Genomic DNA, 25,958 nt, shown 5'->3' on the forward strand with positions numbered 1-25,958 from the left:
ATCTTTGTGCACATCTCTGATTATTTCCTTAGGATAAATTCTTAGAAGTGGAATTACTGGGTCAAAGGGTATGAACATTTTTAAGACTCTTGATGCATATTGCTTTCCAGAAGGGTTATACCAATTCACACTCCCAGCAGCATTGTATGAGAGTGCCGGTCTCACCGCCCCCTCGTCAACATTGAGTATTATCATTTTTTAATCTTCAAAAAATGGTATTATGTTTTCATTTGCATTTATTTGATTACTAGTAACACTTAACTTTATTCTTGTGTTTATTAGTCATCTGTATTCTGTGAATCGTCTTTTTCTTTTCTTTTTTTCTCATTTTTCTATTGGGCTCTTAGTATTTTTTTCTAATTCATTTGTATGGTATCTTTACATAGTAGGGATGTGAACATTCATTTATTTTTAAGACTTTTTGCTAAATATCTCTGGATTATCTTCCTGATCTCCCTCATCATTTCCTTTTTTGCCCCTTTGCACCATGTGGAAATAAATCTACTTGACTTACCCTTTTATCTTTTGTTCTCATTCCCATTTCTAAACCTTTCCTCTCTTGGTTGATCTTCTAAACTATACCTTCTTTATTAAGCTTTTATAAATGAATGGGAATGAAATTGAGATTTCTTACATTTTGATCCCTATATTTTAGATTCTACTCAAAACATTTCACTAGTACTGTTTTAAAGTAATTTAATGATTTATTTCTTGCTTAGTTAAATTCATTTGTGTGATTATTGTGTTTGTCGCTAATGATATAAGATTTTTAAGATGAGAAACTTTATGTAATATGCTATTTATGGCAATTCACACAGTACAGTATATAGAGAGATAAGTATTTTTGAAAATGGGAGAATATTTTCAAGAGGGGTTTTGAATATGCATGTTAAACTTTTTGTTTCTTAAGAACTCCAGTAATATAATTTGATATTTTTCTTTTCTCTCTTATTTCCTTTGTCATTTACAAAAGGGAGCAATAGAAGCCTTCAATGCTCCTAATAGTAGCAAATTCATCTTTATGCTGAGTACAAGGGCTGGAGGACTTGGAATTAACTTGGCAAGTGCCGACGTTGTCATACTCTATGATTCAGACTGGAATCCACAGGTTGATCTGCAAGCTATGGTTAGTAAACCTGAAAGATATCAGAAATTTGTCTTAGCTAAGAATACACTGTTATTTATACAGCACAAAGGTAATTATGATAAAAGGACAATGACATTTTTGTGGCTTTGAAAAACAAACACACACCCCAAATCCAAGTATAACATCTGTGTGCCTTTTTGAGGGGTTTGGCAGTGGCAGGGATTAAAACTGCTGAGCCACTTCCTTGACCCTCAATTTTGGCATTTATCATAAAACAGATATGTAAAATTTCCAGAAATGTCTGAGGATTGAAGAGGACACTTATATTTGCTTTAATGAAAAGAGTAAAAAAGTTAATCTCTCATTGTTCTGCTTAACAATTGAATATGTTAAAATACCAACTATCTAAATTCGAAAAGGTAGGATTTTAACTTTTTTTGTTTCGGAGCCATAGCTGATGGTGCTCAAGCCTGACTCTTGGCTCTGTATTCAGGATTCATTTCTGATGGCACTTGGGGTACCCTTTGCGGTGCCAGGGATCAAATCCCAGGTCAGCCGCATGCAAGGCAAACACTTAACCCCTGCAATATCTTTTTGGCCTCAGGATTTCAACTTTTTAAATAAAATAGCTGGGGTGATGAAGTAAAAAAGTTGGCAAAGGAAGATATTTGGGAAAATATTTGAAATCAAGGACGACATCAAAACCAGTACTATCCTTATTCTTAATTTTAGAGAGCTCCATCTCTTTTTTTTTTGCTTTTTGGGTCACACCCAGCGATGCACAGGGGTTACTCATGGCTTTGCACTCAAGAATTACTCCTGGCAGTGCTTGGGGGACCATATTGGATGCCGGGGATCGAACCCGGGTCAGCCGTGTGCAAGGCAAACGCCCTACCCGCTGTGCTATCACTCCGGCCCCAGAGCTCCATCTCTTACGTTTGATTATGGTGTTGTTTACTGGCCTAGAGTTACAACTTCTCTCCATATATCTCATGCTTTAAGATAAATATAATTTCACAAGAAAAAAGACAAAAATCTCTATGAATTTAAAACCCCAATTCTTTGGAAGTGATGAAAAGTCATATGCCAATGAAGTATAAATTAGTGGCCCACGCTTTTAAATGAAAAATATTGACAGCTGGGACATTTAAAATGTGACTTGCTTTGGTTTCATTATTATTTTACTTGTTTGTAATGACTTTAGGAGGAGTGAGCCCCAGTAAGATAGTGTTACTAACTTGTAAAACCCATTGATGATAGCATTTTCTCTTTCTTTTTATTAATTAATTAATTAATTTTTGCTTTTTGGGTCACACCTGGCGATGCACAGGATTACTCCTGGCTCTGCACTCAGGAATCACCCCCGGCAGTGCTCAGGGGACCATATGGGATGCTGGGAATCAAACCCAGGTCGGCCGCGTGCAAGGCAAATGCCCTACCCGCTGTGCTATTGCTCCAGCCCCAGCACTTTATTTTTCAAAAAGAGTGTTAAAAGTATAATTGCTTTTTCAAGATTTCTTGGGTTTGAGTGTAAAATTTCAAGTATGTGTAGGGTATTGCATTCTCATTCACTGTATTATGTTGATAATGTTATGGAATTTTAGTGTTTTATATTTAGATAGAGGAATGTTTGAAATGTTATTTTTTTTCTAGTACTCAGCTCCCTATACCTATTTGAACTAACAGCTTCTCTTTTAGCTGTTTTTATATTATCAGAATTCGTCACTGGTTACCTTTGTTATCTCTAAACCTTAGGACCAGTTCTAGTTGACAAAATGGTAAGAGTGTTAATATTCCATTATTTTTTTACTGAAGATCAGTGAATTCTTTCAAGTAAGTGTGAATAACTGTCACATTGAGATAAAGCTGACTTTTGCCATCATAGTAACCCCCTACTTTGCCTCTCAATTGCAAAACTCCTTGCTAGTTTGAATGATTTTTGTATTTACTGGCCTAAACTTATTTAATAACTAAATCTTTAAAAGGGCTGTACCTGCTGTCTTGAAGATTTTCCATTAATAATATGGTAGAGTATTTGCAGGTATTTTTCCCTCAGGGATCTTTGGAATATTCTTAGTATTCACCATCTTCCTTTCAAAAGCAGCCGGTCTACAAATATCAGGAACTGACTGCATTTTTAGAGCTGCATATTGTATGATGACTAAATAATATATTTTATTTAGAGTACCCAATCTTTTTTTTGGAGGGGGATAGGGTTTGGGCCATAGCTGGCAACGCTCAGGAGTCATTGCTGGCAGTGTGCCTTAGAATACCTTATATACCTTATATATACCTTATATACCTTAGAATATCTTATATTAGGATTCTTTCTCATAGGATCGAGCACATCGTATTGGTCAGAAGAAACCAGTACGTGTATTTCGTCTCATCACTGACAATACTGTTGAAGAAAGGATTGTAGAAAGAGCTGAGATAAAACTGAGACTTGACTCAATTGTTATACAGCAAGGTATTTACACGTAAAAATTTAATTAGATGTCTTTCCTCCCAAATACACAATTTTCTTCAAAGAAGTTAATTTTAAGTGAAAGAAAAATTTTCAAACAGAAAAAATTATTTTTTTAGAAAAAAGCTAATTTAGAACTTTTTCAATAAAAAGGCTTGTACTCATTCAGTATACGGTATATAGAGTTGAACATAACTAGCTTATCAGCTGACTGTCAGTGGTATATTTATGACGTCTCTGATTATTCAACATAGTGGCTTTCAACCTTTCATGCCTGGGACTAGTAGTTGAAAACCACTGGTTAAGTAGGTAAAATGGCTATTTAAAATTTTTTTGAAACGTGTTTTAGAGGATGCCTTCCAGATAGAGAAATTCAAACTGATAAGAAGTTTGAATATGAAAAAAATGTGTTGGCTGAGTATTGGCTGAAATCTAAAGGAAATCCCTGTTGAAAGAAGAAGCTATAGTAGAAGAAGAGGGTTGTTGAGAAGGGAGTGGAATGTAACTGCAATGTTCATTAATTTTGCTGTCGAGCCTTACTCATGATTAGATAGTAATAATGTTTGATTTGAAATATTTTGTTGTACTCTTCCTGGCACATTTGTGAATACATTATATTTAATTCACATATGTAAACTGTTTTATTATTAGGAAGACTCATTGACCAGCAGTCTAACAAGCTGGCAAAAGAGGAAATGTTACAAATGATCCGTCATGGAGCCACCCATGTTTTTGCTTCTAAAGAAAGTGAGCTGACAGATGAGGATATTACAACTCTTCTGGAAAGAGGAGAAAAAAAGGTCAGTTAAAATGGCCTTCTGTTTTCATAATGGATCTGATTCAAGTTGGTGCAGTTACTTGTGTTGCTTCCAACGTGTGTTTTGACTGGTGTGCTTCAAATGTCTCATGTTCTTGAAAATTTTGTCATGTAATTATGGAGTGACAGGTTTTAATTTTTTTTAAATAAAGCTTATTTCAATGAGAAAGAAACCAGGTTTAAAATTGAGTGACCTGGGCTGGAGCGATAGTACAGTGGGTAGGGCATTTGCCTTGCATACGGCTGCCCGGGTTCGATTCCTTGCATCCCCTATGGTCCCCCGAGCACTGCCAGGAGTTACTCCTTAGTGTATGAGTCAGGGGTAACCCCTGTGCATTGCTGGGTGTGACCCCCCAACCCCCCAAAATTGAGTGACCTCTTATACTTCTTGCTTAATAAAAATAATATTGATGTATATACTCCTTGAAAGCCAAATGAATTTTGTGTTTAATCATATGTACTGGAACCATGTATACATTTCAAATTTGTTTTATTATTTATTTTTATAGCAGCCCCTCTTATGATCCTACCTTTGGGAATCATTCCTTGCATGCAATGCTTAGTCTTGTAGTGCAGGCCTGATACTATGGACCAAGGTTCTAGGTGTTCCAGCCCTGTGATACTTGAGATGTGACAAGGGATAAACCTGGAGGTGCTGGGGGCCATGGTATCCTGAGAATCTACTTCAGCTTTGCTCATGCTAGACATGCGCTCCACCACTTTGAACTGTCTATCCAGCCCTCAGAACTCAATTTTGTATGACTTTTTAAAAACTAACCATTACCAATTTCAAAAATATTTAAAAATATTTTTATACAAAATTGCTGGTGGTGCACAGAAATTGCTCCTGGCCTGTGCTCAGGGATCACTTCTGGTGGTGTTCGGAGGGCCCTATGTGGTGCTGGGAATAGAACTCAGATCAGCCATGTACCACGCGATCACCTTAACTGCTGTACTAGCTTTTCAATCTGAGAATTCTTTAGAGTATTTTTCAGGGACTGGAGAGATAGTCTGGGAGGTAGGGCACATGCTTTGCCTGTGATCATGTTGGCCAATCTTGAATTGAGTCCTGACACTGCATACAGTTCACTGAGCAATGCCAGGAGTGACCTCCCTGAGGACAGAACCAGTGAAGTCCTGAGCACTGTAGATATGGTCCAGATGCCCCCCTCAAAAATATCCCCACTGTTTTTAGACACAACAGTTTACATGACTGCATTTTAGAGGCTTCACATTTCTTGATATCACATATCAGTGATAGCGCAGTGGCTAGGGTGTTTGCCTTGCACGCGGCCAAGCCGGGTTCGATTCCATTTTCCCTCTCTAAGACCCCAGCAAGCTACTCAGAGTATCCCGCCCGCACAGCAGAGCCTGGCAAGCTACCTGTGGTGTTTTCGATATGCCAAAAACACTAACAAGTCTCACAATGGAGACGTTACTGGTGCCCAGTCGAGAAAATCGATGAACAACAGGACAACAGTGTTACAGTGCTGCAGTGCACATTTTTTCAAAGTATATTAAATAATGCCCACCACAAAGTACCAATATTCCTCCACCACACTCCATTGTCTCCTCCTTGCTATTGTGCCCTTCTCTATTTTTTTAAATTTTATTGAATCACTGTAATTACAAGCTTTCATGTTTGGGTACAGTCACACAGTGATCAAACAACCATCCCTCCACCAGTGCACATTCCCACCACCAATATTCCCGGCATACCCCCTCTTTCCCACCTTCCCCCTGTCTCCATGGCAGACAGTATTCCCCATACTCTCTCTCTACTTTTGTGGTGCCCCCTTCTCATGTGGAAATCTTAATCTATGTTCTGAGTTCATGTATTTTTTTCTTTTGTTTTTGTTTTTTTTCTTTGCTTTGCTGACGACTTATTTTTAGGTACTGGATTAGAAATTATCTCTTGATACTTTGTGCTAACTAAAAAAAAATTGTGAACACTTTATAAAATACTTAGGTGTGATTTAAGCATAATAAATTATTTCAGAATATTGTGATTTTGTGTCACTTTTTATCACAAATTATTACGGATAATCTCAATATACGACAAGCTAATGAACCCCCAGGCACTTAACACTCACAACAACCACGCAGTTCATTTTCCCCTTTCCTGAATTATATTAGTTTGGTTTTGGGGCACACTCCGAGTTGCTTAGGGTTTACTCCTGGCTCTGTGCCTAAGGATCACTCTTGACAGGCTTTGGGGACCATACTGGATATCAGGGACCAAACCTCGGCCTGCTATGTGAGAAGCAAGCGCCCTACCTGCTGTACTGTCACTCTAGCCCCTCCTGAATTATTATTATTATCATCATTATTATTATATATATATTTTTTGCTTTTTGGGTCACACCTGACGATGCACAGGGGTTACTCCTGGCTCTGCACTCAGGAATTACCCGTGGCCGTGCTCAGGGGACCATATGGGATGCTGGGATTTGAACCCGGGTCGGCCGCGTGCAAGGCAAACGCCCTACCCGCTGTGCTATCTCTCTAGCCCCTCCTTATTTATTTATTTATTTTTGCTTTTTTGGTCACATCCGGCGATGCACAGGGGTTACTCCTGGTTCTACACTCAGGAATTACTCCTAGCGGTGCTCAGGGGACCATATGGGATGCTGGGATTCGAACCCGGGTCGGCTGCGTGCAAGGCAAATGCCCTACCCGCTGTGCTATCGCTCCAGCCCCTTCTTAATTATTTTGAATCGCACGGACACACTGCTGTTGGTTGATATATCATCTGCACTTTTTGGGGAGCCACATCTAGAAGTGATCAGAAGTTACTCTTGGCTCTGCAATCAGAAATTACTCCCCGCAGTGCTCAGGGGACCATAAAGAGATGCTGGGGACATCATCTTATCTTACAATAACATGGAAAACATAACATGATAAATATAGATAAACAACACAGTAAACAATACTGAATCTCAGGTTTTGCACGTGTTGCTGCACTGAACATGGGCTGCGTATATTTTTTTGTTTTCATTTCCTTTGGGATAAATACCCAGAAGTGGAATTACTCGATCACACAGTAATTTTATTTTTATTGTTTTACTGTTTTCCATAGTTGTACTAATTTACTTCCCTAGCTATGGTGTTTGGGTTCTTTTTCTACAAATTCTCACTAATATTTGTTATTATTTGTCTTCCAAATAGCCATCCTAACAGATGTGAGGTTATATATTATTGTAGTTTTGATTTACATTCTTCCCTGATGGCAAGTGATATCGAGCAGTCTTGTGTTATATCGGTATGCAAAATGTGTTCCTTTAATTCACGTTTACCTTTACTTTAGTATTGTCCCATTTAAATAATGCAATAAAACCACAACACCCAAAAAGAGAGAGAGAGAGTGAAAGGGAATGTCCTGCCACAGGGTCAGGGTGGTGTGGGAGGAGGACGGGTTGGGGATGGTGGGACGGACGAATGCTGGGACAATTGGTGGTGGAAGATGGGCACTGATGGAGGGATGGGCACTCAACCATTGTATGACTGAAACGGAAGCACGAAAGTTTGTAAGTCTGTAACTGTACCTCATGGTGATTTACTAATAAAAAATTAAAAAATAATAATGCAATAGAATTCTAATAAAGCTACATCTTCAATGAGAAAAGATTTGAAAGAAAGACTAAGTAAGAATACTGCAGAAGAACCATATATATGCTTAAAATGCATGGGGTAAGTTAAATTTTTTCCAGATTTGGTGTTTAAATCGCTCACACTGTTTTTTTTTTTTTAATTTTTGCCACACCCAGAGGTACTAGGACTGGGTTTCAGGCCATTCCCAGCATGGTACTTGGGAGCCATCCCTGACAGGGTCTTGTAGTACTGGGAATCAAACATGGGCTCCCATAGCAAAGTATGCACTCCAGTCCTTTGAGGTGTCTTTCTGGCCCAATCATCCTTCTTTTGCAAATGAACAGATTGACAATTTCAGGTCAAAACATGACTTTTAAAAATTATTGCTTGGCAGCAACACTTGGCAGTGCCCAAAGACCCCAAAGCCTAGGGCCACTGTTAGTAGTGCTCAGTCCTGGTGGTGCTTGGGGACTTAGTAGTGCTTGAGCTAAGTGGTACTGGGATTGCCAATGGAGTGGGATAGCGCATGCAGTGCTGTGGATGGAATCTAGCGTCTTACACGTGTAAAACTTTTGTTCTATCACAGGAACTGTGTTCCCTGCTCTCAAACCCTGAGTTTAAAAATAATTTGCAGATTTTTTAAAAAAAGACACTCCGTGATAATATTGGAATTTCAATTTGTTCATCTTTAGACTGCTGAGATGAATGAACGTTTCCAGAAAATGGGAGAAGCTTCTCTGAAAAATTTTAGAATGGACACTGAACAAAGTTTGTACAAATTTGAAGGAGAAGATTATAGAGAAAAGCAGAAGGTAATTATTTACTTTGATTTAAATAAAATTATACCACAACATTGTTTCAGACATGTATCATTAAAAGCCAAATACATTTGCTAATTAGAATTACTATTAAAAGTCCAATACCAGTGCAAAAGGTAACTTTTTATCTTTAACCTAGACAAAAAATGAACATATTTTCTCTAAGAATTATAAAACAATGCTGCACTTACAAAAATTTGAGGTGAGTTAAAATAATTCAGCCTGAATTATTATTTTTTTATTATTATCATCATTATTTTTCCTGCTGCTGCTACTACTTGAGTTAAAATGATTCATGCTGAATTACTATTTTATTATTTTTATCATTATTTTCCCTGGTGCTTCCACTACTTGAGTTAAAATTATTCATGCTGAATTACTATTTTCTTATCATTATCATTATTTTCCCTGATACTGCTACTACTTGCATTAAAATTATTCATGCTGAATTATTATTTTATTATTATTATCATTATTTTTCTGCTGCTGCTACTACTTGTAATTTAAATTTTTAAAAATTTTAATCACCACGATTTACAATATAATTAATGATGGGGTTTTATTACTACAACTTTCCCAACACCACGCCCTCCATTAGTATTTCCCATCCTCAAGCCAACCCACTGTGTATCCCCCCCCCACCATGGTAAGTTCAGTCCTGAGGACTAGTTCTTAGGTTCTGTTGCCTTGGGCCATTTGTTGTTCCCTTACTATGATTTTTTTTTTGGTGTCATCAACATCATCCCATTGATTTTCTCGAGCAGTCTCAGTAACGTCTCCATGTCTCCATTCGTCCTAGCCCTGAGATTTTAGCAGCCTCTCTTTACTCGTCCTTCCCAACGGTGCTGATTGGAGGCTCTGAAAATGAGACCCATCATTATTACTGGTTTTGGCATATGAATACGCCACGGGAAGTTTGCCAGGCTCTCCCAGGCTCTCCCAGGCTCTCCCATGTGAGGAGGAAACTTTCGGTAGCTTGCCAGGTTCCTCTCCGAGAGGGAGACCTAGGCTATAAGATGACTCTTTTGGCGTCATGCATATAAGAAAGTTCATTAACATAGTATTATGCTTGAATATGTGAATTTTGAGCTGAAGCACCTACTTTTTCACTAATTAAGTTATTTTTAACACTCAGTTTTCTCACTTATCAAATAGAGTTTATAGTATTAAAGTTTCCTATGGAACTCTTTATGGTTTGGTAGCAAATTTCTTTTTTAAGGTTTAGTAATATCCTATTATCTGGATATATGCACAATAGTTTATTTGGTCACCTATTGAAGGATAGTTGATTACTCCCAAGTTTTTGTAATGATGAATAAAGATGCCAAAACATTCCTGTGCAGGTAATTTTATGTGGATAAATACTAAAGAGTTCAATCGATGAGATATGGTAATATTACGTTTAATTTTGTAAGAAAATGCCAGTCTATTTTCCAAGTGTCTATGCTATTAAGCATTACTTCTGGCAACTAACAAAAGTTGTTGTTCCATAACCAACACTTGATTACAGTATATCCACCACTTGATCTTGTCAGTGTTCTGCATTTGACTGTGCTGATAGATGGGTAGTGGTAGCTCCTTATTTTCTTGGTGATATGATGTTGAACATCTTTATATTCTTTGATCAAGTGTCCTTTTTTGGATTTTGACCTATTTAAATTTTTTAAAAAGTTTTCCATTGACTTACCTGTTTGAAATATTATGAAGTTTCTCTATACTTATGGTTTCAAACCTCTATACATGTGTAATATTATCACACCTACCAGAAAAGTTGATGTGTAATTTTTCCATCAAAAGATATCCCCTCCTCATTCCTCCCTCATTTGCCCCCCTTTCCCCTGGTAACTAGCATATTTTTCACCAAGAGTAAGAGCTTTGTTTCTTGCCCATTTGTTTGCATTACTAATTCATATTTCACACATGAGTGAAGTCATCCAATAATTACTTTCTTACTTTTTCACATAGTAAACTCATCTAAAATTCCATGCATTTTGTCCCCATAGGCACATTTTTATCTTTTTAAAAATGTCAAAGTAGGGACTGGAGCTATATAGCACAGTGGGTAGGGCGTTTGCCTTGCATGTGGCTGACCCAGGTTCGATTCCCAGCATCCCGTATGGTCCCCTGAGAACTGCCAGGAGTAATTCCTGAGTGCATGAACCAGGAGTAACCCCTGTGCATCGCTGGGTGTGACCCAAAAAGCAAAAAAAAAGTCAAAGTAGTATACCTTTGAGCATATATACCACAATTATTTATTTTATTTTTGCTTTTTGGGCCACACCCAGACATGCTCAGGGGTTACTCCTGGTTAGCACTCAGAAATTACTTCTGGCGGTTCTCAGGGGATCAAATGGGATGCTGAGGATTGAACCTGGGTCAGCCGCATGCAAAGCAAACACCCTACCCATTGTACTATCACTTTGACCCCTATCGCAATTATTTTTAATCCAGCGTTTTCTATCTCTCTGATTTGGGTCACACCTGGATGTGCTCAGGGATTGCTCCTGGCTCTGCACTCAGGGTTCACTCGTGTAGCGCTGGGGATTGAACTTTGGTCAGCTGCATCCAAGGCAAGCACCTTACCCACTGTACTATGTCTCCAAGTTCAGTTATATATTGAAGAGCATTCAAATTGGTTTCATTTTAATTTTGGCAGTTGTGAATAATGCTGCTGTGAACATAGACTTAGGTATCTTTCCCTATTCGTGTTTTCATATCTCTCAGATAAACACACAGGCATAATTTTTGGACCATATGCAAGTTCCATTTTAATTTTTTATATTAGGTTGTTGGTTTTCTATTGTTGAGTTTTAGGTTTTTTTGTATATTATAGATAGCAGTCCCTTATCTTTCAAAGACATATCTTTTTTTTTGAAGTAAATAGATTTTATTTAGAGGTTTCTGAGGGAAGGAGGAAGGGATAAGTGGAAAAGAAAAAACAGGAGTAATGCACTCAAGAGAGAACGCGGGCTTCTCCAAGGGTGGAGGAAGCTCTACACACATCCTAGCACTGGACACGAAAGCATGAAAGTACACATCTCAAGGGGGGAGATGCGGGCGACACATGTGCTCGGGCACCACATGTGCTCTGCCACATAGGCTCAAGCAGCACATGGGCTCAGGCAGCATATCCGCTCAAAGACATATCTTTGAAAACAACTTCTGTCTTTGTGTAAGATTTGCTGTATATGATTTGTATTTGCATTTTCTTGACCTACATGTCACTTTTGCTGTTAATTTTCTTAACCTCTTCTAATCTGTCAAATTCCTGTCTTTGTCTTTCATGATCTTGAGCCTTTTGAGTAGTATTTGTCCATTACTTTGTAAGTTTTTTCTCACTTTAGGATATCTGATATTTTCTCATGATTTGATATAAAGTATGCATTTTGGGCTAGAATACTATGAAAGAGCTGTTATATCCTTCTCTGTGCAGCATAATAGGAACATAAGATTTCATCATATTTTGTTATTGGACATCCTAAATTGGATCACCCAGTTTGTCCACTGTAGACTTATTATTTTCTCTTTTGTATTTGATAAATGTCTTGGGGTATAGACATACTTTTCAACTTTTACCCACCAATTTTAGCATTTGTGACAGTCACCAGCAATAATTGTTAAGGTTTTCCCCTAGTGATTATGTTTTATTTGCAGTTATTAATTGGGGGTTTAATGTAGGAAAGAAATATGTTCCATTTATACTATATGCTCATATTTAAATATAATTATTTACAGTATCTTGGATTCCTATTTATTTTTGTTATGAATTATTATACAATTGCATGATTGTTTTGTTGCTCAATTTTTCCATAAAAATCTATTATATTTTTTAACTAACACAAATATACATTTTACTAAAATAGAAAGTTTATTCATGAGTATTGATTTTACTAAAAAAATCAACCACTTTAGTTAGTATTGCAACTGGTATGCTGATAATGCTTTCTTTCTACCATGATTTCTTACAATTTTTGGATTCTCATCTTACATCTATCTGGTTGTTCTATCTCTCGCTTTCATTCAAAGAGGCATATGGTTTATTCTGGTGAGATGGAGGTTATGGCCTGCCTGCACAGGATGGAAATTGCTTTCCTAATATGCTTTTCAGATCTCATTATAAGATACGAATTTTATTAATTTTACAATTATTCCCACAGGCTTATTGCTATTTCAGTGTTTTATAATGTGGAAAATATTAAACAGTAAAGAGTTTAAATATCATTCAATTTCTTATCTATGTTCTTAGAGGAAAATGAGACTTAGTAAAATATTTATCTATTTCTAATAGAACAGGCTTCCTGTACTTAAAATATTAGCAAATTAATGAAGCACAGATAAGAGCTAAACTTGCTTATCTTATAAAAATATAAATCCGTATAATTATATTATTAAAACTATAGTATGATTATGAGGACTTATATTTTTATAATTGAATATCTGACATTAATAGTTCTGTCCAAAATCAGATATTTTTTCTGAATCTTAAGTTTTGATTTTTTCTAGTCATATTGTCAAGATAAATTTTAGAAATAAATTCAGATTATACTTTGAAGATAATTGAAAATCTGCAAGAATGTTGTACAGAAGTCATAAATTATGTAATGAGATATATTTTACTAAATGATAATTTGAAACAGTTGTATTACTTTACAACCATATCTGGTAAATAAAGTTATAATAACTCCCATAGTTTAGAATAATCTGAATAAGCTTGTATTAATATACTCTAAAAATAACTGAGTGTGATTTATTCTGTTTTCAAATGTTCAGGATTTGAGCTTTATCAGATGTTTTCTGAACCTCTTGTGGCACATAAATCAAGTGATCTGCCTTGTTTGCTCTAAGACCCTCCTGGGGATCATAGGGGTCCCTTTGCTCTCATCGGGCTCCCTCAAATGCAAAGGAAATCAGGAGGGTTCCCAAATGAAGTTTGTTTGATACAAACAGTAGGGATTCACTATTATTAAGCAAACTTGAGTCTTAAGTCTCTGTATATACATAGGAAAAAATTAATGTGAATTTGTGCCTCATATTTGACACAAAAATTCTTAATAGATAAAATTTCATATGTAAGTATTGAGAAATAAGAGAATTTGAAGAAAATAGGAAATAATTCTGAGCTATCAAAGAGAAGAAAAGTTAAGAAACTAATTTCTGAATGTTAACTCTTCTTTTTTTTTAAATTATTGAATCTCTGTGAGATACAAAGTTGTTTATGATTGAGTACAATGTTTGAACACCCGTCCCTTCACCAGTGTCCACTTCCCTCCACCAATGTACCCAGTTTTCCTCCGTAATGCTTCTTTCAATATTGCATACATAGACATTCAAATAAATATAGATTAAATGACCAAATAGACTAGCTTTATAACTGGTCTTAAAGTCTTTCTTTCTAAGCCTTTGTTTTCCCTTGCATGGTTCTATGTTTCTTTGCTTGCTTATGTCTGCTCTGCAGAAGCCTGTGTTCTCTCTTGAACATGCATTTGCCCTCTTTCTCTCCTCTGATCTTCATTTCTTTTTTTTTCTCGACATTTACGTTACCTGAATTTATTAAAGGAGGAAAGGAATCCCTTCACTGAGAGTGGAGAGATCCAATGGATGATGGTAAAGTAGTGGACATGATATGTCAAAATCCTCAGATCTTTATAAGCAAGTTTTTTGGTTTGTTTTGTCTTCGGGGCCACACCTGGCTGTGCTCACGGCTTGTTTCTTGCATGGCGCTCAGGGATCACTCCTAGATGTGCTTGGTGAACCTCATGGGATACCAGGGATTGAATCTGGGTGGGTGCATGCAAGAGAAGTGCTCTGCCTGCTGTACTATTGCTCTGGCCCCTAAGCAATTGTCGTTTAATAAAAGCTTCCTTGGTCCAAAAAATAAAGTTAACTTAAGTTATTATTTATTTGCTTCCCATTTAAGATAAACAAATATTATTTGTAAATAAAATATATTTTCCACTACGGTCATTTCATATTAACCTGTCCTTGTGGGGAAGAATGTAAATAGCTATTTCATGCATTTGTAATTTTATTATCATATTCATATTTCGAAGATTCTTAGAAATAAAGAAGACCTTAAAGATTCTTTAGTCTAAATTTTGTAGTAAGAAGTGTCACATAGGAGAAGCAGCTCCTATAGAGAAGGGATCACCAAGCAAAGGGTACTAGGCAAGCCCACTAGGGATAGAAGATACAGGCTGAAAATAAACTATAGACTGAACATGATGCCTACTCAATACCACTGAGTCAAACCACAACACCCAAAAAGAGAGAGAGAGCAAAAGGAAATGCCCTGCCACAGAGACGAGGTCGGGTGAAGGGGACAGGGTGGGGGTGGTGGGAGGGATGTTGGGACCATTGGTGGTGGAAAATGGGCACTGGTGGAGGGATGGGTACTTGATCATTGTATGACTGAAACACAAGCATGAAAATTCGTAAGTCTGTAACTTTAGCTCACGGTGATTCACTAATTAAAAAAAATTAAAAAAGAAACCACATAATAATAATTTCATTAAATCTTGGGCTTATTCTGGTGTCTGTTTGAATATTGTTATATTTGGAATCTTCCCTCAGGATGCGTCATTTCATTTCATTTCTTTTCTTTTCATTTCTTTTCTTTTCTTTTCTTTTTGTTTTTTTGCTCTTTGGGTGACACCCGGCAATGCACAGGGGTTACTCCTGGCTCATGCACTCAAGAGTTACTCTTGGCGGTGCTCAGGGGACCATATGGGAGGCTGGGAATTGAACCCGGGTTGGCCGTGTGCAAGACAAACGCCCTACCCGCTGTGCTATAGCTCCAGCCTCAGGATGCTTCACCACTGTTACGTGTTTTCTGGTTCTTAGAAAACTGATTTATAAGTTTCCTGATAGAAGACTATTTTTTTTCTATCATTGTCTCATTGACATTGACTTGCAAATAATGCAATAGGTACTTCAGTCGTATTTGGTAATTTGTGTCAAGTAATACTCTTACTAATCACATTGTTGTTTCTTTTATTTTTTTGTTTGTTTGGGGGTCTTACCTGCCCGTGCTCAGCCCTTTCTCCTGGCTTTATGCTCAGTGGTCACTCCCTGAGCAGGCCTTGGGGGACCTAATGTTGTGTGCAAGATCAAAATTGGAACTGCTGTGTGTAAGGCAAGTGCCTCATGCGCTGTACTATCGCTCCAACTTCTCCCACATTGGCATTTTTTTAGTTCTTTTAATAAATTTTTATAAAGTTGTTAACAATATTTGATTACATTTAATATTCAAACACCAATCCCACCACCATATTTGGTATGTTTCCATCCTGAGCCTAAAACCCTGGCCCCAAAGCCGAACCTAAATAATTTACTTTGTATTTCTTGCTATGAATAATATGCTAAAAATGATCCTAAACGTGATCCAAAAAAGGTTTCTGAGAGGAAAGTGTGTGAAGATTGCTGTATTTCACTTAGGATCCATTAAGCTCTTCTGTAAGAGATTAGTAACATGTTGTTAAAGGTTGAGACTTGTGTGCTTCACTGTATCACTGTATCACTGTCATCTCATTGTTTATCAATTTGTAACATCTCCATTAGTCCTAGCCCTGAGATTTTAGAAGCCTCTCTTTACTCATCCATCCCAATGGTGCTGCATTGGAGGCTTTTTTACGGTCAGGGGAATGAGACCCATCATTGTTACTGTTTTTGGCATAGCGAATATGGCACGGGTGCTTATGTATATGTATATATATATGTACATAAATGTATAAATGCGTTTCCCCCAAGATTGGGTGCTTTCTAATTTAAACCTCGTCAGATGTGGTGTGATAGTCTTGATATATTAGTGGTATAGAGTATGAGATGTTGCACATCTGCACATTTGTGGCCATACAGTGTAGGAATGGATTCACTCATCCCACATTGGTTTTAACCTTGTAGTCAACAATGTGTTTTCCCTGCTGTTCGGCGTGGACTTTTATATATGTGGTTTCCACAATTATGTCTATTAGTGTTTTCTTCTCTTGATGTTCTAAGAGTTTGTAGCTTGCTAACCACCATCCTAGTCATTTCATTTTATCATGTGGTTTCTTTTCTGTTTGATTTTTGGGACACACCAGGCAGCAGTGCGGGGGACCTCTTCCTAGCTCTGTGCTCTGGTATTGCTCCAAGCCATGTTCAGAAGATCATGTTGTGTTGGGTATTGAACCCATGGATAGCACTTGCAAAGCATGTGCTTCAGTCCTTTGAGCTATCTCCACGGTCTATATTGGCATTTAAAAATATGGTATAAGTCACAACAGCTAATTAGAGAGAGAAAACAGAAGGGAATGCCTTGCCACAGTGGCAGGGTGGGGTGGGGGGGAGATGGGATTGGGGAGGGTGGGAGGGACACTGGGTTTATGGGTGGTGGAGAATGGGCACTGGTGAAGGGATGGGTTCCCAAACTTTGTATGAGGGAAGTATAAGCACAAAAGTGTATAAATCTGTAACTGTACCCTCACGGTGATTCTCTAATTAAAAATAAATAAATTAAAAAAAAATAAAATAAAATTTAGTCACATGACCACAAAAAAAAATATGGTATAAGAGATAGACATAGCAAAAGAGAATGAAAGAGAATAAAGAAGAAAAGTGCTTGCCACAGAGGCAGGTGAGAGAGTAGGGGCGTGGGTGGGAGGGAAACGGGGGACATCGGTGGTGGGAAATGTACACATGTGAAGGGATGGGTAATGAACATTATATAACTGAAACCCAGTCATAAAAAAACTTGTAACTGTGTATCTCACTGTGATTCAATAAAATTTAAAAATAAATAAAATAATGTAGAAAATTGGAGCTCAATCCTTAGTTAAGATCAAATTAAGGGGAGCCATTAATGCAGTTTGATGTCATCTTTTTCAATCTTTTTTGTAAAAATGCGCTAGGATATATATGGAAACAAAGAAAAAGATCTGAATATATGACTGATATCTACAAATATATGACTGAATTATCAGTTTTGTCTGTTTACTGTTAAAATGATATTTTCTGACTGCATTAGGGTAAAATTTCATAATGTTACCAATTCATTCTTCACCTTATTTGGGAGTTCAATAACCTATATTTAACTTGTGGCAGTAACATAACACAGTCAAATTTAATCCTTATGTAGGCATCATTATTCCCATTTTATAGACAAAGAAAATAATTTTCTCAAAGTTACACAATTTGTAATGCTGCAGACCCTGGTTTCAAATTCAGGTCTTTCTGATTTCACTGACTTCCTACAGACATCTTACCAAAAAGATTCATTAAAAATTTCTCTTGAGTTTGAGCATTGTATAACTTAGACTTTAACCTGAACGCTTTGTAACTTTCCACATGGTGACTTAATAAAAGAATTAAAAAAAAACTTCTCTTGATATGAAGGATATAGATATTCTTTTCCTGTTGATTTTGGTCATTTGCTAGTTTTACTTATTTATTAATCCATATTCCTATTACAGAATTAGTGTTCATCTTCTTTTGTCTTCCTTCAACATTAAACACTATTTTAACAAAAATTCTAAGTATACTGCAAAATTCTTAATTACTAAGCATAAGATTTTAAACCTAGTTTCTAAAAATAAGAAAGAAATAATCCTTATACTTAAATTTTTCATCTAATACAAAGTCTTTTGAAAAAGTATTTTAGTCATCATGATTTGCAATATTGCCAATGGACACGGTTTTATGCCTACAATATTCAAATAACTCCTTCCCTTCACCAAACCCATTTCGCTCCACCTTTTTCTCAGACTCTCCCCCATAGTCCCAGTCCCAAATGCAAGGTTTTTAACTTTACTTGTATAATCTTGACTTATAAAAAATTAATTTTGTTTTTTTTCTCATGACTTCCATTGTCTGATGCTTTTGCAATCTCAATGTTTGCTAACAACACAGGTGGTGGGTTTGAAGCTGGAACATTGTAGGCCTGCAAGTTTATTATTAACAGCTTTGTAAACCACAATGCCTAAAAGAGCTTCCCAAAGTAACCAAAAAATACAGTTTAGAGTAATTGAATGTACTGCTCTTGTTTGTTTTGTGTAGCTTGGCATGGTGGAATGGATTGAACCTCCTAAACGAGAACGCAAAGCAAACTATGCAGTGGATGCCTACTTCAGAGAGGCTTTACGTGTCAGTGAGCCAAAGGTTCCAAAGGTAAAACAGTGCGAGGTCAGTTTTCCTGTAGTTTTTTTTTATAACATCATCTGTGATTCAGTTTTACTTATTATTAGTGCATATCACAATGTCTAGAATTTTTAGCATAGAGAAAGACATTGATAGCTATGTAAGTACTGTATAAGTGAATTCTTTTGCATCAGTTTTTCTATGTATAGAGGAAATAGCAAAATATAAATAGAAGTTCATATAGAAGTTCAAATAGAAGTTCACCATTATGCCGAAAACATCTTTGTAATACATTCTCCATTCCCACCCCAACAGGCTCCACGACCTCCAAAACAGCCAAATGTTCAGGATTTTCAGTTTTTTCCACTGCGCTTATTTGAGCTCCTGGAAAAGGAAATTCTTTACTATAGGAAGACAATTGGCTACAAGGTAATTTTTCATATTTTTCAGTTAATAGCTTTAGTCTATTAAGCCAGACTAGAAAGCGTTCTTTCATTTGAGACAAGATAAGAGTAAGAAGATTGGTGTTTTTGAAACCACAGATATATATTAACTAAAAGTAAGGCGTCAAGCTATGAAATCATTTGCAGGATAAACGCTGAATGGGATTAATAGAGAATTATACAACATTTCAACAAGTAATATTAATATATATTAATAATGTTAGATTTAGTCAGACCATATGTAGAAAGAATAGGTACAACAGTGTGTTTAGACGTGAATGTATGCCATGAGACATTTTAAATTATTTTTCTTAATATTAGAAGAAAGAATATATTTGTGTTTATTGCTTAGAGATTAATGAAACCTCTGTAAGTGGCTAGTAGATTGTTATCCTTAGCTGTTAAAAATAATACTAAACAAGGAATTATTTAATTAAAAACGTTATTTGGAATTCATAGTTCTTATTCATATAAATAGATAGGAACCATTTTGTATTATTATTGTTTGGAGGCTACACCTGGCTGTGTTCAGGGCATACTGGCTCTGTTATCAGGGATCACTCCTGCTCTGGCTTGTGAGACCACTTGCAGTGACCAGGATTGAATTGTGTTGGCTGCATCAAGGCATGTACACCACCTGCTGTACTACATGTTGGTATATTTAATTTTTGTTGATTTGGGGAGGACTTTGGGTCCCACCCAGTGGAGTGCAGCAGCTTTTCCTGGCTCTGGGCTCAGGAGTGGCCTTTTCCTGTGCTGAGTGCGGGAAGGCCAGCATATACAGTGCCAGATATACAACCAAACTTCGGCTCTAATACCATTTGTATTATCTATCTCTCTGACAAGTTGGATGCCCATTTTTTGAGAGTGACATTTCATGTTTGTAACTTTAACATTTACCCACTGAAACATTGAGAATAACAGGATATTTCCTCTATGACTGCTTAGTGGATTGAAAGTGATGATCAAAGGTATCACTGTCACTGTCACTGCCATCCCGTTGTTCATCGATTTGTTCGAGCGGGCACCGGTAACAATTGTCATTGTGAGACTTATTGTTACTGTGTTTGGCATATCCCATACACCATGGGTAGCTTACCAGGCTCTGCCGTGTGGGCGCGATACTCTCGGTAGCTTGCCGGGCTCTCCGAGGGGGGTGGAGGAATCGAACATGGGTCGGCCACATGAAAGGCAAACGCCTTACCACTGATCAAAAGTATAATAATCAGTAATGTAAACCATAATATAAAAATATGAACACATAACTTCATGGATTTGTTTTTCGTTTTATGAATTGGCAGGTGCATTTTAAATTTTATTTTGTGACTATTTGTCACTAGTGGAACATGTCCAATTATATTGATGAATAGTCATAAGGAGTCGAGAAAAGCTCTGTATATAAGGTATTTAGTTCATTTATGTTTTGGAACTGTAGTGTATTTCTAGAGTTTTTCTATTCTTTGTTGAGAGTGGAGGCAATGCCATTTGAAATAGAACATTGATGTTCATGTACCAAAGTTTAAATATAATATATACAAATATATAAATAAGAGCTAGAAACATAAGATGAGTCTAAGTGAACCTTTATTATCTGGTTTGGGATATATGGTTGAATTTGAATGTATTTGTACCAACAGCTTTGGATAAGATCTTTTTAGGATTAAATCACTGTCACTGTCACTGTCATCCCATTGCTCATCGATTTGTTCGAGTGGGCACCACTAACGTCTCTCATTGAGAGACTTACTGTTACTGTTTTTGGCATTTCCAATATGCACAGGTAGCTTGCCAGGCTCTTCCGCGTGGGCTCAATACTCTCGGTAGCTTGCAGGGCTCTCTGAGAGGGGCGGAGGAATCGAACTCGGGTCGGCCGCGTGAAAGGCGAATGCTCAACCACTGTCCTAAATAGATAAATAAAATAACCATGATAGTGTGTTCAGACTAGACATGAGATGAGTTTCAAAGAAAGTGTACTGACCCTGGTTCAATATTCGGCACTGCAAAGAGTCCCCTGAGCACCACTAGAGTGATTCTTTGAGCAAAGAATCAGGAATAATCCCTAAGCACTGCCAGATGTGGTTCAAAAACCTAAAAAAATTTAAAGTGAATATAGCAATAGACCAGAAGAAAAAATCATAGATAAAGGGTTCAAAATGTGGTGCCAGAAGAATAGTACTATAGTACAGCAAGAGGGGCACTGCCTTGCATGCAGCTGACCCAGATTTGATTATTGGCATCCCATACGGTCTTCAGAACCCACCAGGATTGATCTCTGAGTACAGAGCCAGCAGTAAGGCCTGATCACAGCTGGGTGTGGTCAAAAAAGGATTCAAAATGGAAGTATTAAAATTAATAAAGTGGTGATATTTCAAGAGACAAATACTTACCATCCCACTAAGGGTTATAATAATTTCAGTTTTAGATAACTATTTTGGTACAGTTATTATTATATGCATTATGTCTGCTATTATTGACTTGTGAAAGCAGAAATGCTTGAAGTAGTATACTTTGGTCTATTAATTAGCTAAATATCTCTGTGGAGAATTTTAGAATTCACAGAATTTTTTACCACATACTTAATTTGATTTATAACAACTTTATAAGGTATCTGTTGTTATCATCTACAATAGGGAAGGAAACTTAAGTTTTGAGAGGCTAACGCTTGTTCAAGGACACACAGCTTACAGAGTTGCCAAGGCTTCTGGTCTCACCCAGGTTGTCAGTGTTCAAATGTTCTACTTTTTCTATTTAGGCATTCTGGGTTATTTTTGCTTGTGACATAATCCTGCTTCTTTCTGAAGTTCTAAATAAGTTTTGTGTTTATAGTGGTGTGACACGCTGTTTGGTAGGTGAGCCAAGTGATAGTCAAGCAGAAGCAATTAAAAAACCCTCTGTTCCAATGTAACTGTAAACTGTTCCAATTTAACTGTATATACTCCTCCTTTGGAAATTCGGTCTCTTGAAATTTAGAAATGCAGTGCCTACCACATTGTCATGTCAGCCTGATTTCAGTGTAACCAGTACCTTTCATTTCAGGCAGTTTGTGGTTAGGGATGAAGTCGTACAATGTCTGGTTGGATGGTGGCCAGCTGGAAGGAGAGGGAGCAGAGAGGAAACTCTAGAGAAGGGATGAATGAAGGGACAGACGTGAGGTGAGGGGTGATTAGGAAGGGGGAGGTTTAAGAAAAGAACAAAGGGATGAATGAGTAGAAGGAATGATAGTATGGAATTAATGGTATGGCACTCTACAGCTTTTCTCTTCCTCACCTCCTAAACAGAAGTGATAGTAGAGAGGGAGAATGAGCAAAAGGATGACCTTTTCCCATTCAGTTACATATTTATTGAGTTCTCCTCTGTGCCGCTTCCTATGTATGCCAAGAACATGGGATCAAGCTGTGACTAAGACAGACAGGGTACCTCAAGTCACACATTTGTTTGGCTACTACTGGCAGTTCTCAGGGCTTACTCCTGCCTCTGGGCTCAGGGAACTGGAGGAACTCAGGAAATCAGGGATGCCAGAGATTGAACCTGAGTGAGTTGCGATGCCGGGCAAGCACATTATCCACTGTACTGTCTCTCTGGCCCATCAATTCACACGTTTTAATGGAAGAGACATGCATTAAACACTTTGTTGTTATTTCTGTGGTTTAGTGCTTACAATGAATTCTACAAGGAAGAGTGACATGAGTATCTAATGAAGGTTGGCTGATCATGGAAGTAGCCCCAAAGGAAGTATCATTTAAGATAAGAGAGGAGCGCAGAACTTTGCTTAGTGGTGTATGGAGAGGAGAACTTAAGGCACGGGAATTATTGGTACAAAGGACTTCTGTAAGATGGATAATGGCCCATATAGAAAATGAAAAGAAGCCTAATGTTGCTAGGTGAAGAGAAGAGTGACTTGAAATGTCTAGTGAGAATGTAGTATTGGGTCATATGGTACATTAAATATTAATTATAGATCATATCAATGAGCTTCAGAGCTAAGAATAATAATGTAATGAGATTTTTAAAGGCAGGGATGGGTTGGTGGTAAAAATATAATAGTAGATATTTACTTAGTTTTTATTGCTGTTGTTTATTACAAATTCTTTAAAACCATTAGCTTAATATGCTCATAACAGTCCTGGAACTATATCCCTATTCATATATATACATACAAATACACACACACACACACATATATATATATACATATATATACACACATATATGTGGAAACCCCGCATGGCAGAGGGCAGAGCCTGGCAAGCTACCCATGGCGTACTGGATATGCCAAAAACATTAACAAGGATGGTCCTCATTCCCCTGACCCTGAAAGAGCACCCAATACGCCATCGGGCTACACTAGCATGCGACAGGGATGAATAGAGATGTTATTGGCGCCTGCTCGAGCAAATCGATGAATAATGGGATGACAGTGATACTGTGATATATGAAAACTGAGTCATAGAGAGAGTGAGTAATTTGTGCTGAGTGATTTGTTCAAAGACAAACAAAGTTACTTATAAAATATATTCAGGCTGCCTTGTGAGAAGAAACTTTATCCAGGGAAACTAGTCAGGAGATGCTTGAAATCTGAAAATGAGAGATGGTGGAAGATATTATTGTTGATAAGATTTTGAAGTGGTGATTGTGGAAGGAAAAAAAATGACCCACTTACAACTTTCCCAACTCAGTCCCCATCCTGGATCATCTTTGTTGCTTTTTAAAACTTGCTTTGATCCTATGTTTCTGTATTAAACTGAGGATTTATAAGATAAGAGTATATTCTGGGGCTGGAGCGATAGCACAGTGGGTAGGGCATTTGCCTTATATGTGGCTGACCTGGGCTTAATTCCCAGCATCCCATATGGTCCCCTGAGCACCGCCATGAGTAATTCCTGAGTGCAGAGCCAGGAGTGTTCCCTGAGCATCGCCGGGTGTGACCCAGAATTTTAAAAAAAATATATTTTGGATTCTGGTTCTCTGAACTTTGTCTCTTCCATTCTTTATCAGGAGTGACAGACCTGTGCTAAGCTGGGTACTTTTATTCGGTGGGATTTTTGTTTGAGTTCAGAGTATAGACAAATGAGTGTAGCATGACAATTGTCCACAAAAGATTTATTTCAGAACTGATTTAATACTGATAATTGTCAGACAAGTATCCTCAGGGATATGTAGCTGTGATCTTCACCCTGTCCCCCGCCCCTCTGACTTCAACCTCCAGAAAATTCACTAGAGGCACAAAATGAAAGTTTATCATCTTGCTATAACTGGGATCATCGTGGTTCATATAGTTGGGTTCACAAAAGGGAATCTTTTATGCCTAAAATGATTGTTAGCTCACATAACAATCATTTTAGGCACCATGTTGCTGTTGATAGCTGGGGATGTTTAGGTGCTGTTGATAGCTGGGGATGCACTGGTACTCAGTACTGTTTTCATCAAGTTTGAGTTCTCGTGTAGTCTATAGTAATTTGGGGGTGAGACCAGTGAGGGCCTCGGTAGTTCTGAAGATCTTAGTAAAGAGTATAATTTCTGCTCATTTGCATTTATTTTCTATCTTCTTCTCCCCCTTCCCGTAATCAATGCAGCATGATCACAGTAGAATTGTTGATAAGATCTGGAATAAAGGAGTGGTTGATTTGAGTCTGGGAGCAGTAATTTATTTTGCCAGAGTCTCTTGGCACATGCATAGATAGCACTATCTAAGCTTTTGTCTTGATATAGGTCAGACATTTGTAGAAACTGAAGTGGCTTTTGTGACTTAAAGAAGCTGTCACATAACACACTTAATCACGCATTTATTCATTCAGTCACTTAATCTTTCATTGAAACCCTTACTTTGGAAGAGGTTTTGCACCTCTTCCAAAGTTTCTGTGTTGCACAATGAAAATTAAAGAATATTTAGAAATTCCATTGAATATAAGACTTGCCGTGAAAGAGCGATGCCATATCTGAAATAGAACATTCTAACATAAACTTTGAATAAATTTTTTTTTTGCTTTTTGGGTCACACCTGGCGATGCACAGGGGTCACTCCTGGCTCATGCACTCAGGAATCACCCCTGGCGGTGCTCAGGGGACCATATGGGATGCTGGGATTTGAACCCGGGTCGGCCTCGTGCAAGGCAAACGCCCTACCCGCTGTGCTATCGCTCCAACCCCTGAATAAATAATTCTTTGATGTGGGTGTTCAGTGGTCAGGGCACACTCCTGGTGTGAATCTGACCAGGCATCAATTCTTTGGCCCACATGGTGCCGTGCACATCCCTGGGTGCAGCGCTTAAGGTTCCTGAGCACCACTAGGGATGGCATTGGAGGCCCTCAGCCCTGCAGGGGTGGCCTAGGTATCCCCAGCACTGCTGCTCCTGAACATCATCGCATCATTGGGCCCTTGTGCTGAACCAACATTGGCCAAGAATCATTGTTGGATCCCCGGTCCTCCTGAAAACTGCTTCGAAAGTCTCCCCTTTTTCTCTAGGAATAGGGGATAAACATGTGATAAGTAGAGAAAATACTGTATTTCGGTGAGTTTTGGTACTGTGTCATTGTGGGCACCTGGTTTACAGTGCTAAAACTAAATTACAGCAGGCCAGTTTCAGGTGTACCATCATATTGAATTCAGTATCTCACATTTCTCTGA

At 37.6% G+C, this 25,958-nt stretch overlaps 1 protein-coding gene across 8 annotated transcripts in view; it reads left to right on the forward strand.

The window, feature by feature from the left end:
• Positions 1-25,958, forward strand: part of SMARCA1 (SWI/SNF related, matrix associated, actin dependent regulator of chromatin, subfamily a, member 1) — a 104,451-nt gene that overhangs the window by 35,649 nt on the left and 42,844 nt on the right. For 5 of the 8 annotated variants that reach the window (XM_055122714.1, XM_055122715.1, XM_055122716.1 and 2 more), the window contains 7 exons: positions 974-1,126; positions 3,425-3,557; positions 4,206-4,354; positions 8,655-8,774; positions 14,337-14,384; positions 18,810-18,935; positions 19,206-19,319. In XM_055122714.1, the coding sequence (XP_054978689.1) occupies positions 974-1,126; positions 3,425-3,557; positions 4,206-4,354; positions 8,655-8,774; positions 14,337-14,384; positions 18,810-18,935; positions 19,206-19,319 (843 nt within the window). The remainder of the gene's footprint in view (positions 1-973; positions 1,127-3,424; positions 3,558-4,205; positions 4,355-8,654; positions 8,775-14,336; positions 14,385-18,809; positions 18,936-19,205; positions 19,320-25,958) is intronic. The other 3 variants (XM_055122712.1, XM_055122713.1, XM_004606351.3) reach the window with 3 other exon arrangements.

Source organism: Sorex araneus, chromosome X, assembly GCF_027595985.1.
Source record: "Sorex araneus isolate mSorAra2 chromosome X, mSorAra2.pri, whole genome shotgun sequence".
NCBI classification, from domain to species: Eukaryota; Metazoa; Chordata; class Mammalia; order Eulipotyphla; family Soricidae; genus Sorex; species Sorex araneus.